The 14,458-nt window shown below is 37.5% G+C and overlaps 2 protein-coding genes across 2 annotated transcripts; both read left to right on the forward strand.

Annotated features, from left to right (window-relative positions):
* Positions 1-1,879: 1,879 nt before the first annotated feature.
* Positions 1,880-9,542, forward strand: LOC111781250 (casein kinase 1-like protein HD16). The gene is made up of 17 exons (XM_023661734.2): positions 1,880-2,035; positions 2,748-3,184; positions 3,460-3,585; positions 3,674-3,747; positions 3,857-3,926; positions 4,008-4,063; positions 4,166-4,237; positions 4,581-4,675; positions 4,805-4,871; positions 4,954-5,083; positions 5,169-5,387; positions 5,545-5,675; positions 5,922-6,096; positions 6,214-6,304; positions 7,850-8,007; positions 8,135-8,323; positions 9,241-9,542. Exons 2-17 carry the CDS (start codon positions 2,771-2,773, stop codon positions 9,298-9,300), a joined length of 2,127 nt encoding a protein of 708 aa, XP_023517502.1. The 5' UTR covers positions 1,880-2,035; positions 2,748-2,770; the 3' UTR covers positions 9,301-9,542.
* Positions 9,543-12,500: 2,958 nt separating this feature from the next.
* On the forward strand, positions 12,501-14,361 carry LOC111781734 (putative H/ACA ribonucleoprotein complex subunit 1-like protein 1). Its single transcript, XM_023662424.2, has 4 exons — positions 12,501-12,768; positions 13,106-13,254; positions 13,349-13,464; positions 14,055-14,361. The coding sequence occupies exons 1-4, from the start codon at positions 12,606-12,608 to the stop codon at positions 14,221-14,223; spliced, it is 597 nt and encodes a 198-aa protein (XP_023518192.1). The 5' UTR covers positions 12,501-12,605; the 3' UTR covers positions 14,224-14,361.
* Positions 14,362-14,458: the final 97 nt, after the last annotated feature.

Below are 14,458 nucleotides of genomic sequence, written 5' to 3' on the forward strand. Positions count from 1 at the left end.
TCGAGTCATTTGGGTTATCAATTTGATCAACCAAATGTTTCAAGCTAGTTCATGTGTATACCTAAAAGTTGTCTATATTCATAAGAATCAGTGAGAGAATGACAAATTGCTCAAATGGGCTGTGTGGCATAATCGTAAGAAAGACCTGCCGGAAATCACCGGTTGGGTTGGTCCAATTAAGAAAGGCATGAGAGTTTTTGGGCATTGCTGAGGACAAAATAAAACTGAAATGACCTAGTGATTGAAGCTTGACTAACCATACGAGGCAACTCACGTACAGTTCGAGAGCCGAGTGTCACGGTCATGTATGTCCAAGGCGTGTTGTCAATGGCCGCATGACAGATATCTCGGTCTTGCTTGTCTAGGATGTGTTGTCCATGGTTGCATGCCCGTTCCAAACCCCTTTTACATGCTTTCAATAGGTCTTTACCATTCCATATTGGGTCAGTATGAGGGTGTATGATCGTTCACCAAAATCGTGTATACACTTGCAAGAGTTAAAATGCCCCAAAATGTACTATAGGGGGATATGACTAGTTGTCAACTCCTTCCTACCCGATAGTTATATGCAGTAAACCCTTGTTGTTGTCTTTTGCTTACATTCACATATAACACCATTTCCAATTTCTCAAATCTTGCTTTCAAAACTCTTTTTCGAAATCTCTCTACCCCCGTTTTCTAAAACTTTCTTCTTGAATTGGGGTCAAAGGCTCGAGCATACGTCGCTTGGCTGTAGCCGACGCAAGAACAAATAGGCTTAACTCACTTGTTGCTGCGATTGTAACACCGAGCCCCAACACAGGGACTTAGGTAAACACTTATTTAATAGCCCGTCATCAATTGAAAGCGGACAAGATGGCGATGAATTGCGATTGGTCCAAACATTCGACCAACGACTTATTGCAACCCGTCGATACATCTCTCTGCCTCCGTTTTCTAAAACTTTCTTCTTGAACCGGGGCCAAAGGCTCGAGCATACATCGTTTGGCCGTAGGCGACGCAAGAACGAATAGGCTTAACTCACTTGTTGCTGCGATTGTAACACCGAGCCCCAACACAGGGACTTAGGTAAACACTTATTTAATAGCCCGTCATCAATTGAAAGCGGACAAGATGACGATGAATTGCGATTGGTTCAAACATTCGACCAACGACTTATTGCAACCCGCCCAGAACGGCCATACATCCTAAGAGACCTTATTCACACACCGAAAAAAGGCCGAACGAAAGGGTACATTGTAAAATCATCGGGTCTCAAAGAGCGTTCAAATTTAGTCCTTTAAGTTTACCTAATAGAGGGTAAATATAAGAATCCAATGAAAACTAAAACTACAACGTTAAAAAAGAACCAAAATAGGAAAAGTAGGGGCAAAAGCTAAAGGACTTCAAAGTGAAAATACACAAAAATTGAAGGACTTCAAAGTGTAAATACACAAAAGTTGAAGGACTTCAAAGTGAAAATACACAAAAGTTGAAGGACTAAGCTTTAAAAAAATGAAAAAATTACAATATTGAAGAGAGAGAAAGAGGAGAGAGAGAGAGGATGGAAATGGCAAAACAAAAAGAAATCATATATAAAGGTAAAAGCATCATCATCTTCATTCACAATCTCACATTTTTTTTTTTTCATCTCTAAAATTCATTTTTTCTCCAAAAAAATTTTACGATTTGAACAAATTAGAACAAGAAAGAACAGAAGAAGAACAAAATCTTGAAAATCTCAATCATCAACAGATAAATATTAACAAAAATTTAACAAAGATTAGGCAAGCGAGATAGATTTCTTACAGCGTTTTCCATGTCCAGAGCTTATCTTTGATTCCAGCCCCACAACTCTAAAATACACAGCGACAATCAAAAAGTAAGTTTTGTGTTCCTGCCGGACTCCTTCCTTTCACCCACTCGACATCAAACCCTCCATCATCCCCCTTTTTTTTTTTTTTTTTTTTTTTTTTTTTTTTTTTTGTCTTAATCGTTCATCAGATCCAGTTTTGTTCATCATCGATCATTAGTTTCGCTGTTGCCTGATCTATCTGTAAGTTTTTTCTCTGATTTTTTAGGTTTTTTTCCGACCTATTTGTCCGTTTTTGTTACTTTCATCGCAATCGGATCATTACTGCTTTTGGTTTTTTGTGTTTGCCTGTCGATGATCGTAGTTTGGTTTCGATGATTTCTTGTGCGTTCGGTTTTCATTTATGACGATTAAACTTTTTTTCTTTGAATTTTTCACTCTTGTTCCGATTTTTGGTATGATTTGGGTTATTGTTTTTTTTCTTGTCGTACGTTGTTTATGATTTATGTTCTTATTAAGGATGAAGAAATCGTAAGGACCTGTGTGTTGATTTTGCAAGGGAATCAAGCAACCTTTTCTGGGTACATTTTGTTTTTACTCCTTGGTATCTAAATGAACAAAACTTTGTAACTTTATTTGCTCTCCAATGTATTTTTCTTCAGTTTCTGGTGTTTTTTATGTTCATTATGTGGTTTTTTCTTCTTTGCTTGATATGTACATACGTGTTTATCGTCAAAGAAGAAAGTTTCTTCCTCTTTGTTCTTGTTTTGTTGGACATTTTTTTTTTCTGAAATTTATGTCATCAGTCACGAAATCTGAATATCTTCGATGGTTATGGAGTTTTGTGTGCAACAAGTTTGTTTTTATGTCTAACTCTGTGTTGTTAATGTTTTTCAATGTTATTGGATTTGAAACTTTTGGGATATAACTTCGATTTTTCGGCTACTTAAAGCAGGATGTGATGTGTATGGGGTGACAATGCCTGAGTTGCGAAGTGGAGCCAGGAGATTGAGACGGCTTGATGATCTTCAGCCTTGTACACAACCACTTGATCAAGGAGAAAATTTGGCAGTGCCTGCCCCTAATAGAACCAGAAGAAGGGTTGGTGGTGGAAGAGGAAGAGGTGGTAATGCTCCGGCTGTAGCCAAAGGTCCCTCTGTGGTGATTCCTGCTAGACCAACGGCTACCCGGAGAGGACGTGGAATCAGATTGATAGACTTAGATCCTGAGCTTTGTGAGGTTCTTCCTGAAGCTGGTGCCCTTGGTGCAGCGGAGCCTGTTTTCAATCGAGTTGAGGCTGTTGCAAACAAAGATATGGCCAAAGAGGGTGGAAGTGCAGATAAAGTAATGGGAGTAGAAGAGGAAGCAGACACATCCTCTGTTCCTGATAGGGTATTATCCCTTGTCTTCTTATGACCTCGTGCATTTGTTGTCGTATGTCTTTCTAAGAACATTCATTTACATTGACGTCGAGGCTGCTGTCAGTTACATTAACAATTTTGACCTCTTTCTTGCTTATTATTCTATCAAATTCAAAGTTCTCCCAAGTCTAAAGCTTCCATCACCATGGTTCTCATTTTTTTTTGGCTTTCTTTGATCAAAACAAAATCTGAATATGGTTCGGCTATTCAAGTATTTGACTACTTTGTTGTGCATAACGTCTGCAGGTACAAGTGGGCAATTCTCCTGTGTATAAGGTAGAAAAGAAACTTGGCAAGGGTGGTTTCGGCCAAGTCTTTGTTGGTAGAAGAGTCAGCGGTGGAACTGATCAGACAGGTCCTGATGCAATTGAGGTATGACTTGCTACATTAATCCTCATTGCAAAGAATTTGACGAATAGATCGTGTGAAAGCACATTTCCTTAATAGAATGTAATTACAGGTTGCTCTGAAGTTTGAGCATCACAACAGTAAAGGTTGCAGCTATGGCCCCCCTTATGAATGGCAAGTGTATAGGTAAGGAAGAGTTATTGGATAAGTTTTTTCATAGCGTAAGAATTATGCTAACAATACTTATTACGTTATCTGAACGTCCATGGGCTTCCTCGTGTCTTGTCTTCTAAAGTACTCTAAATGGATGCTACGGAATTCCTTGGGTTCACTACAAGGGTCGTCAAGGCGATTTCTACATTCTGGTGAGGCTTGTAACTAGAACGCTCCTTAACTGTTCAGTTTTCAAATTTATTTATGTCTGACATATGTTAACTGGACACAAGGTCATGGACATGCTAGGACCAAGCTTATGGGATGTCTGGAATACTCTTGGGCAATCGTAAGTCAAATAACATTTTTGTCTTCAACACATTCTTGTGTCACGTGTTCATGCAGATTTGGCCTATTGTTCAACCTTCTTAATTCTTGGCATTTTCAATAGGATGTCTCCAAGTATGGTAGCTTGCATTGCAGTGGAGGCAATATCAATTCTTGAGAAACTCCATTTGAAGGGGTAGGTCCCCTTAACTCCATGTCTTTACTTCAACATTTTCTTTAATACATTGAAAAAATTGTTTTTGATAATAGATTGAAATATTCAAATAAGAAAAAACTGGAAGAAAAAAAAGGCTTCCAAGAGATTATAGAAAAATGTCAACCCAAGCATAGCTCGATTGAAAAACAAATCATTTGGATGTAGTCGTGTAGGTTGAGTAAATTATAGAATTCTTTGGACTAAGAGCTCCAAAGGAAAGCCACAAATGCAATTTAATCCCAACGAAGCCCCGAACGCTCATTCTTGTTTAAACCCCTATTTCTATCTTACAAAACTTCTATCCATCCTCTTGTAAATAAAGGTTCGTGCATGGAGATGTGAAGCCAGAGAACTTTTTACTAGGTCAAGCAGGGACAGCAGATGAGAAAAAACTGTATCTTATCGATCTTGGTTTAGGTATGCTCTCGTCAATACCATAGCATCAACCTATTTTCCCAGTTGGAGTCTCTTGTCGTCGACCTAAGAGTTCACTACTTGATTATTGAATCTATTTTATTATTTGTTCTATGATCATATTTGGTTCAGCTTCTAAATGGAAAGATGTAGCTAGTGGTCAACACGTTGAATATGACCAAAGGCCTGATATTTTCAGGTTTGTGGGTCTTTTCACTTCCATATATAATTTCTTAAAATATTGATATGTTCGATGTTTAAATATACATCTTTTCCACCAGGGGGACAATAAGGTATGCAAGTGTACATGCTCATTTAGGTAGAACCGGAAGTCGTAGAGATGATCTTGAATCATTGGCTTACACATTGATATTCCTTATAAAAGGAAGATTACCTTGGCAAGGATATCAGGTTGATCAGCTTTCCACGCTCGTTTCAAATATTTTAATCTTCTTTTAGTTCAGTGACTAACAAATTTTTGGAACAATGAATGCAGGGTGATAACAAGAGTTTTCTTGTCTGTAAGAAAAAGATGGCCACTTCTCCAGAGTTGATGTGCTGCTTTTGCCCAGCCCCATTCAAGCAATTTCTTGACGCTGTAATAAATATGAAGTTTGATGAGGAGCCAAATTATTCAAAACTAATATCCTTTTTTGAAGGCCTGATTGATCCATGTATACCACTGAGGCCAATACAAATTGATGGAGCATTAAAGGTGACCTATCTTTTTCTATTTTCTTCCCACCCGATCTTCGTTTTCTATTTCTTTTCACCAATGTTTGCACATTTATGTTTTTGTTTCTACTAAAGTTTGAATTTAATTTGTAGCAAAGTGACGTCCTCATTTTATATGGTTTCTTTGCTATAACTAGGTCGGGCAAAAGCGTGGTCGGCTGCTTATAAATTTGGAAGAAGACGAGCAGCCAAAGAAGAAAGTGAGGTTAGGTAGTCCCGCTACACAATGGGTTTCGGTTTATAATGCTCGTAGGCCCATGAAGCAAAGGTGCATTCGATTTCCTTACTCACTGCCCACTGGTTATATTCAATGATTCATGGCCTTGAGCTGTTATGTTATAGCTTAATTATCACTCTCTTTCATATCTGCTAAATCTTTTAGGAATTTATCTCAGTGGTATAGTGTTTTGACTTTTGAACAGCCAAGCTGTGCTTAATTTGTTCTTCAAGAGAACAATAGAGAAAAGATACAATGTGTTTATTCATTATACTAAGGAAGTTGTTGGACTTGTAGGTACCACTACAATGTGGCCGACTCGAGGATGCACCAACACATAGAAAAGGGCAACGAAAATGGATTGCTTATAAGCTCTGTGGCCTCTGCAACAAATCTCTGGGCCCTAATCATGGATGCTGGAACAGGTTTCTCTTCCCAGGTTTACAAGTTGTCATCTGTGTTCCTTCACAAGGTTACTTTACATCACAGAGCTTTATTTATTTATTTTTTGATAACTATTAGTATCTTATAGTGTTTCCATTTAATTTTGCTGTGTTAAATCATCTTCATCAAATCGGATTCTTGTCAGGATTGGATTATGGAGCAATGGGAAAAGAATTTTTATATTAGTTCGATCGCTGGAGCAGCTAATGGTAGTTCCCTGGTTGTTATGTCAAAAGGTCAGTGGCTTGGCTCTCTCAAGTTTTAGCATTTTAATTTTGATGTAGTGATACATGGAATCGCTGCGTAATCAGTTTACATGTTCATTTTTCACTTGATTCTGGATTTGAACCATACTTTGGAGGATGACTGACTGCCCACAAGAATACTTTATATCTTTTATGACAATTTTTTAACTGGGTTGTCGGATTTTGGATTGAAATTTATTCTCGTAATTAGTCGAGGAATTCTTTTGTGGGCTTACTTTTGTATGTTCTTGTACATTCTTTCGTTTATCTCCAAGAAAGCTTGAGTTCTTACCAAAAATAAAAGAAATATGGGCTTTTCGACTGCTTCTCCTCTTCTACTTCTAGGTTTATCGAGAAGGGTCTCTAGTGGAAAACTTGCCTACTTTATCTAGCAGCCACGCTCTTATCATCCTCATGCTGAGCATGATGGGAGTTACCAATTCTAGAGAAAATACTTGAGCTCTCCTTGCTTGTCTTTTCATTGTGTTGGCTACTCATTCTAAGCAATAGTTCCTCATTCCACATATTTAGTTGATAGGGTCCTCTTTGGGCTAAGCCCTTCTGGACTTCCCCTCAAGGTTTTAAAACGCGTCTATTAGGGAGAGGTTTTCACTCTCTCATAACGAATGTTTCGTTCCCCTCTCCAACCAATGTGAGATCTCACAATCCACCCCTTTGGGAGCCCAACATCCTTGCTGGCACTCCGCCTGGTGTATGACTCTCATACCATTTGTAACAGCCCAAGCCCACTGTTAGTAGATATTGTCCTCTTTGGGCTTTCCCTTCTGGGCTTCCCCTCAAGGTTTTAAAACGTGTTTGTTAGGGAGAGGTTTCCACATCTTTATAAGGAATGTTTTGTTCCCTTCTCCAACCAATGTGGGATCTCACAATCCACTCCCATCGGGAGACCAGCGTCCTTGCTAGCACTCCACCTGGTGTCTGACTTTCATACCATTTGTAACAGCCCAAGCCCATCACTAGCAGATATTGTCCTCTTTGGGCTTTTCCTTTTGGACTTTCTCTTAAGGTTTTAAAAGGAGATGTTTCCACACCCGTATAAGGAATGTTTCGTTTCCCTCTCCAACCAATGTTGGATCTCACAATCCACCCCCCTCGAGAGCCCAATGTCCTCGCTAACACTCTTTCTAGTGTCTGACTCTCATACCATTTGTAATAGCCCAAGCCCATCGCTAACAAATATTGTCCTCTTTAAGCTTTCCCTTCTGGGCTTCCCCTCAAGGTTTTAAAACGTGTTTGTTAGAGAGGTTTTCACACCCTTATAAGAAATGTTTCGTTCCCCTCTTCAACCAATGTGGGATCTCATTGATTTCTCCATGTTGTTCAAGTTCTTTTGGGTTTTTCTTCGAGTGGTGCTAGTCTTCTTTTCTAATTAAAGATAATATAGCTGTCATCAGATTGTTCATGATTTGAACTTAAATTTGATTTTATTGCTTGGTTCTTGATTGTTCATTTTACGATCCAATAATAGACGTGTATAATCTTGTTTTCTTATTTAGTTTGAGCATAATCTTGCAGGAACACCTTATACTCAGCAATCATACAAAGTTGGTGAATCTTTTCCTTTCAAGTGGATAAATAAGAAATGGAAAGAAGGATTCCATGTCACCTCCATGACTACTGCTGGAAGTCGCTGGGGCGTGGTTATGTCTAGGAATGCTGGCTTTTCTGATCAGGTATCAGCTCCCACTAATTTGTGAACTGTTGGTTTTTGTTACTTTTGCTTTTGATACAATCATCTGTTTTTGTCTTCTGAAATTTTTTCTTTCATTCTTCTTGTTCTGTATGAAACCGACACTCAAGGTCGTGGAGCTTGATTTTTTGTACCCAAGTGAAGGTATTCACCGCAGATGGGAAAGTGGTTACAGGATAACATGCATGGCAGCAACTGCAGATCAGGCTGCATTCATATTAAGCATACCGAAACGCAAATTGATGGATGAAACTCAAGAAACTCTCCGTACGTCTGCATTTCCCAGCACGCATGTGAAGGTACGGATAATTTAATTTATCTAACAGCTAGACGTTTTATAATAGCAGGACTAGGAAATTGACTAGGCTTATCCTACCCTTGATATTCTTGAACCTTGAGTTTTGTGCATCAAACTATTATTGATCATATGAAAATGGAAAATGCTTACCCGAAACTAAATACTCATGCATAACCACCTAGACGTTTTATAGTAGAACTAGGATATTGACTAGGCTTATCCTACCTTCGATATTTTCGAACCTTGAGTTTCGTGTGTCGAACTATTATTGATCCTATGAAAATGGAAAATGCTTACCCAAAACGAAATATTCATGCATAACATCAACGAAAATATAACCTGAAGCGAAAGAATAAAAGTAAAAGAGAAAAGGAGGTCGTAGGGTAATTTGAATGTCAGAGGTGAAGCTCGGTGATTCTACCACCACTGTCAACGGGTCTCAAAACTATTTGAAATCTGATCAGCCGATGGGGACTGCCTAGTTCGAGTCTATGCTGAAGGTGAACGATATGAGTTTCTTCGTCATTGCAAATGGGTGGATGAAGTGATTACTGATGCACCGTGAGTGATCTCTCAATTTTTTTGACGAGCACAAAATCGACTTTGACTTCGTGGCCCATGATTAGGGAAAGACATAGGTGAAAATCTAACACTTAGATTGTGTGTAGCAGGATAGGAAACTGACTGACTAGCCTTTTCCTGCCTTTGTTATTCTCAAACCTTCAGTTTCGTGCATTGAACTTTTATTGATCATATGAACATACTCTTCCACAACATCGATAAAAACCCGAACACAAAATGGCTTACCTCATTCATACATGATTCATTCAAAGCAATTTTGTGGTATCTGCTGAATTTTATTGAGTTAGTAGTGATGGTTGGTCGGTTTGTGCTTTTGTGCTGTACGTTGTTTTGCAGGATAAGTGGTCGAAGAATCTCTATATTGCGTCGATATGTCACGGGCGAATGGTTTGCTAATTATTATGATTGATGGACAGTGTAATTTGTATGTATATTTTGGGTATGTGCCCCAGCAGCAGAAGGTAGGAAGGTGAGAGAGTTTTTATGGGATTTGGGAGAGGGGAAAGGGAAAGGGGAAGGCCATGAGGAGAAATCTTTGGGATTTGAAAATGCAATGCTGCATTACATTAGTTTAACTTGTAATGGTAGGAAGGCTTCAAAACTTCCATTCAAAAAATGGGCTTCTTCTCTTTCTTCTATCCTATATTTTGCTCATATGAACTCGCAGCTTAGTCGGAAGCGACGAAGGGCCGCCGAAGAGGAGTAGCCATTTTTAAATGTTTATATGTTTTAGTTTATCTCGTAAAAATATTTCAATTTTTGAAAATTGATGTCTCTTTAGTCTCTAACGTTTCAAGAACGATACTTTTATCTCCAGTATTTGATAGAAACAGTTTTAAATGGTTTATAGAATAAACTTTGAGGTTAATCTGATACTGTGAAGTGTTTGGAATTGATTGTTGAAGAAGCCATACGTCGTTGGATTTACATGGAAGAAAAAACCCAAAAAGTCGAGTCGGGTTGACATCAACCCATCCCACAACAATGTTTTGAGCACACTAGCTAGTCCTTCACCCTAGGTCCACATATCGCTGCCCAACCCAACTTGTCCCGTAGAACCACGAAGACGATCACGATCCGATAGCCAGTTTGTATAGTGCATGACTCGATTTCGGTCAACGAGCAACTCTATCAACAATTAATGATTTTAGACCGTTTGCCTTATATGATGCTTTGGTTTTTATTTCTTAGCTCATTTACCCTTAGTCATTGGATGATCACGCATCAAATGCATGCTTTTCTGACTATTAGATATGTATAAATTGATTGATTTATGTGATAAGTATTATTGTACGTGTGAATGTAAGACAATCCTAGCTGTATGCATGAAATTATCTAGAACATAAGACAATTACCTAACTCTGTGAATGAAAATTGTAGTAATTTACTCAATTTGTGCATGAAAACTAATTTGGGTTATGTGGTGTGGCCGAGGCAATTACCTATCTATGCGTGCGGGTGTAATAGCCCAAACCCACCGCTAATAGATATTGTTCGCTTTGGCTCGTTACGTATCGTTGTCAGCTTCACAGTTTTAAAACGCGTTTGCTAGGAAGAAGTTTCCACACCTTTATAAAGAATGCTTTGTTCCCCTCTCCAACCGAAGTGAGATCTCACAATCCTCCCCCCCCCCCCCCCCCCCCATTTAGGGGCCTAGTGTCCTTGCTAGCACACCGCTCGGTATAACAACCCTAATTTCCAAAGGTGAGTAGAACCACTACCATATGTATGACATAACCTCTTTAGCGGAAACAAACATCAGGAGTTGTACTACTCCTTTGTGAGAGGGCCTCGTGACAACAGTCATCCGCATGTACATGGGAGTTGCCCAATTTCAAATGAATTGTACGCCCATTAGTTTCATGTAATTGTATGCATCTAACCCTAATGAAACAGTTTGTAATTGAGTATTTTCAATATTCATGTCTTTTTTAAAATGTTTTTAAGTAAAAGCAAGGGCGTAATAAGGTCATGAAGAGGGGAGTGCCTAAATGATCTATAACATATGAATAAGGTTGGAAATTTTATCTTGGTAACACTATTAATACGACCTACTTTATAATCGTTACAAATGATTTGATCCAAATCGTTTATGTGGAGACATGTGAGTTGGGTATCATATACGATGAGTTTGTATAAAACTGAACCAATAAATATTTAATCTCTCCTTATAAATCCGTTAATTAAGAAAATTAATATTTCGCATGATGATCATAGGCGACTCGATCTTAATCCTGAGTCAATTCTGAACTTCTGCTGTGAGGGTTTGTTATTTAATTTGCATGGGTGAAAATGATTCTTGTAGCCCATTTAATATGTCTACCATCTTGGAGATTTGACCAAACAAGAGTTGGAGCACGAAATTCACTCATTTCCATACAAGGAAAGTAGATGAGTTATTTTTTATGAACTTAGTTTATTATTGGATAATAAACAAATTGTTTATTAGAGAATCATTGGTACTTAATGTAAAAGATTCAATTACAGGGATAAAATATGCTTTTAACCAAACTGTAATTATGAACGACTCGTTTGTAATAATTGTATCAATGGACATAACATGTCTTACAGAGCATCAGAGTGTAACTCTAAATTTACAGTAGAGTGACTTATAATTAACGAATGAAAATTGATTAATTAAATAGTTTAATTAATTAATTAATTTTGCATCATAGAGCTCATAATCGGTAGGTCCATAAAGTCATTTAGCTAGCTCATAGTAACACTAAAATGTACCGTTTAATATATTAGATATATTAAATATAAAAGATAAAATAAATTTAATTTCAATATTTAAATTTTATTTAATATTTAAATATATTAAACAAAGAAAATAGAGAAAAAAATATATTTAATTTAAAAGATTGAAATTAATATTTAATATATTAGAGATGTTAAATATAAATAGAGATAAAAATATTAATTTGAAAAGTTTTAAGAGAAAAAATAGATTTATCGTATTTGATATCATTCGATTTTAAATATTAAAATATTAAATAAAATATATATTTGAAATTTGAATTAAATTCAAATTAATTAAATATATATTAAGATATCTTATAAGATTTAAATATGATTGGAATAAAATATTATATTCTAATATATTATTTGACAAAAATTATCCAACAGTCCTATAAATAATACTTTTGGGTTGAGCCAACCACACATAATTCTCGTGAAACTTTCTTCTTCTATCTGTTTGGGAATCTCCAATTCATTTGAGATTTTCTTTCAATACGCTCTCACAAGCCTTAGCCTTAACCGTGTGGTTGAGTCATCGCAAGGAAGAACCTGTGGAGCCTTAACCTGGTGAGCCTTAACCGTGTGTTCAAGTCATAGCAAGAAAGAACTTGTGGAATGTTAATAAGTTTTGTATCTTTCAAATAATTTAAGGATACTTGCAAGTTAGGGTTTCTAGGAAGGTAGAATTCTTGCTCTCGTATTTATTAATTTATTTTAATTCTTAATAAAATCAAAACGGTTCCAAGCTACATAAATTTACAGTCATAAATATCAAATATTTTTAATTTTTATAATAAAATTTTAAATAAGATAACCATAGAAAAAACATAATGGGCATTGTGTCACTGTACTTCAGCGCGAAACCACACACATAAAACCCTAAAAACCCTACACGACATATTGCAGCGAGCCTCCGTTCGGTAAAAGCTCCCTCGTTTTAGCACAGCAAGAGCAGAAGAATGCGACCTCCAAGAGGCGGCGGTGGCTTCAGGGGAGGCCGTGACGGTGGTTTTGGTGGTAGAGGAGGCGGTCGAGGCGGCGGTGGCTTCAGGGGAGGTGGTCGCTTTGGTGGTCGCGGCGGCGGAGGGTTCCGTGATGAGGGTCCTCCATCTGAAGTAGTTGGTTCGTATCTCCCATCACTTCTTAAATCTTTCATGTCTCTCTGTTTTTGTTCATCTTTGTGCTTCTTCGCTCTCAGAATGTTTACAGTAGAGGTTTCATAAAATAGTTTGTTTCCCCACTTTTTTCGTTACAATGCGATATTCAGTTGTCGTGGATATTTTCGCTTGCATTATCGGTATAGATGACGAATTCTGTTTTGAATTCTCCCTTTCTTTCTAGCAACGAATATACACAAGCTTGGATGCCTGTTTTCTCCAGAAGGTTTTTGGTTTATTTATTCCTTTTTGTTTCCTGTATTCATCACTATAAGGATTTTTTTTTTTTTTTCCTGTTACAGAGGTTTCAACTTTTCTTCACGCATGCGAGGGAGATGCAGTGACAAAGCTCACAAATGAGAAGATTCCTTTTTTTAATGCTCCAATCTATCTTCAGAACAAGACCCAGATAGGCAAAGTTGATGAAATTTTCGGCCCTATCAATGAATCCGTGAGTCCACTGGCCTTCATGATTTTGTTAGTTGTTTAGTTTTGAAAATAGCTTTGATATACGATAAATCCTTGTTTTTTTAACCTGATTGCAGTACTTCTCGATCAAGATGATGGAAGGAATTGTGGCCACCTCATATGCTTCTGGGGATAAATTTTATATCGATCCAGCTAAACTTTTACCTCTCGCGAGATTCCTCCCACAACCAAAGTACGCACTCCTCCCACAGCTTAACTTTTTACTAGTTTTTTTGTTCTTCCTTTCTCTGTATTAGCTTGTTAGGTTCAGGAGTAATGTTTGGATAGAATTTTGGGTTATATGTTTGATAGCATGTTTGTGGTGATAAATGTAATAAAATCACGGGAAACTGAAAATAGGGATGCTATCCTGAATAGAGTCTATCTTAATTGCCAGTTTGTCTATTGTGTATTTCACAAACCATATAGCTAAGTCTGGTGTGACTATGATGAAAATTTCAAACCTTTTGTGCTTCTAGTTCTTATTCCTTCAGTAAGCTGATAGTCCTCAGTGTACCTATTGTCTATTTGAGACCAACAATTTAGTTTTCTGCAAACTTACCTCTCTTGCTTCTATGAATGGCTATCGTCATGGCTCCTTTTCTCTATTTAGTTTCCAATTACTTGTAGTTGATCATGATTCATATGAAAATTTTTCACACTGATCGAAGGTTATAGAAACTATTTTTAAATTGAAAAACAAAGAACTGCTATGCCATGCTTCCCAACGTTTATGTTTGCTTTTTGTATGAAACTAATTTTGATGTCTGATCTTTGTTTCAGGGGACAGTTTGCCGCTAGAGGTGGTGGCCGTGGTGGGGGCAGAGGTGGTGGCAGAGGAGGCCGTGGGGGTGGTGGCTTTCGTGGAAGGGGTGGCCCAAGAGGTGGCAGAGGCGGCCCTCCAAGAGGTGGTGGCCGTGGTGGGGGCTTTAGGGGTAGAGGAAGATTCTAGATTAGCATTATGTACTATCATAGTTTTTATCAATTTTCCATTTGTATTGTCGTTTTGATAAGCCTTAGCTAGTCTTTTCTTTTACTGTATTTTGTTTGGAATTGAACATCTCGAAATTGAATCCACTGTTTAATTTAACTCTGCTGCTATTTAATTTCTTGATAAAAATTGCAACAGAAAATTTTCAATCTGTTATATATGGATTTCGATACTCATTGCTGAAAACCGATGAAAT

Source organism: Cucurbita pepo, chromosome 19 (genome assembly GCF_057944985.1).
Source record: "Cucurbita pepo subsp. pepo isolate OVF chromosome 19, ASM5794498v1, whole genome shotgun sequence".
In the NCBI taxonomy this organism is placed as follows: Eukaryota; Viridiplantae; Streptophyta; class Magnoliopsida; order Cucurbitales; family Cucurbitaceae; genus Cucurbita; species Cucurbita pepo.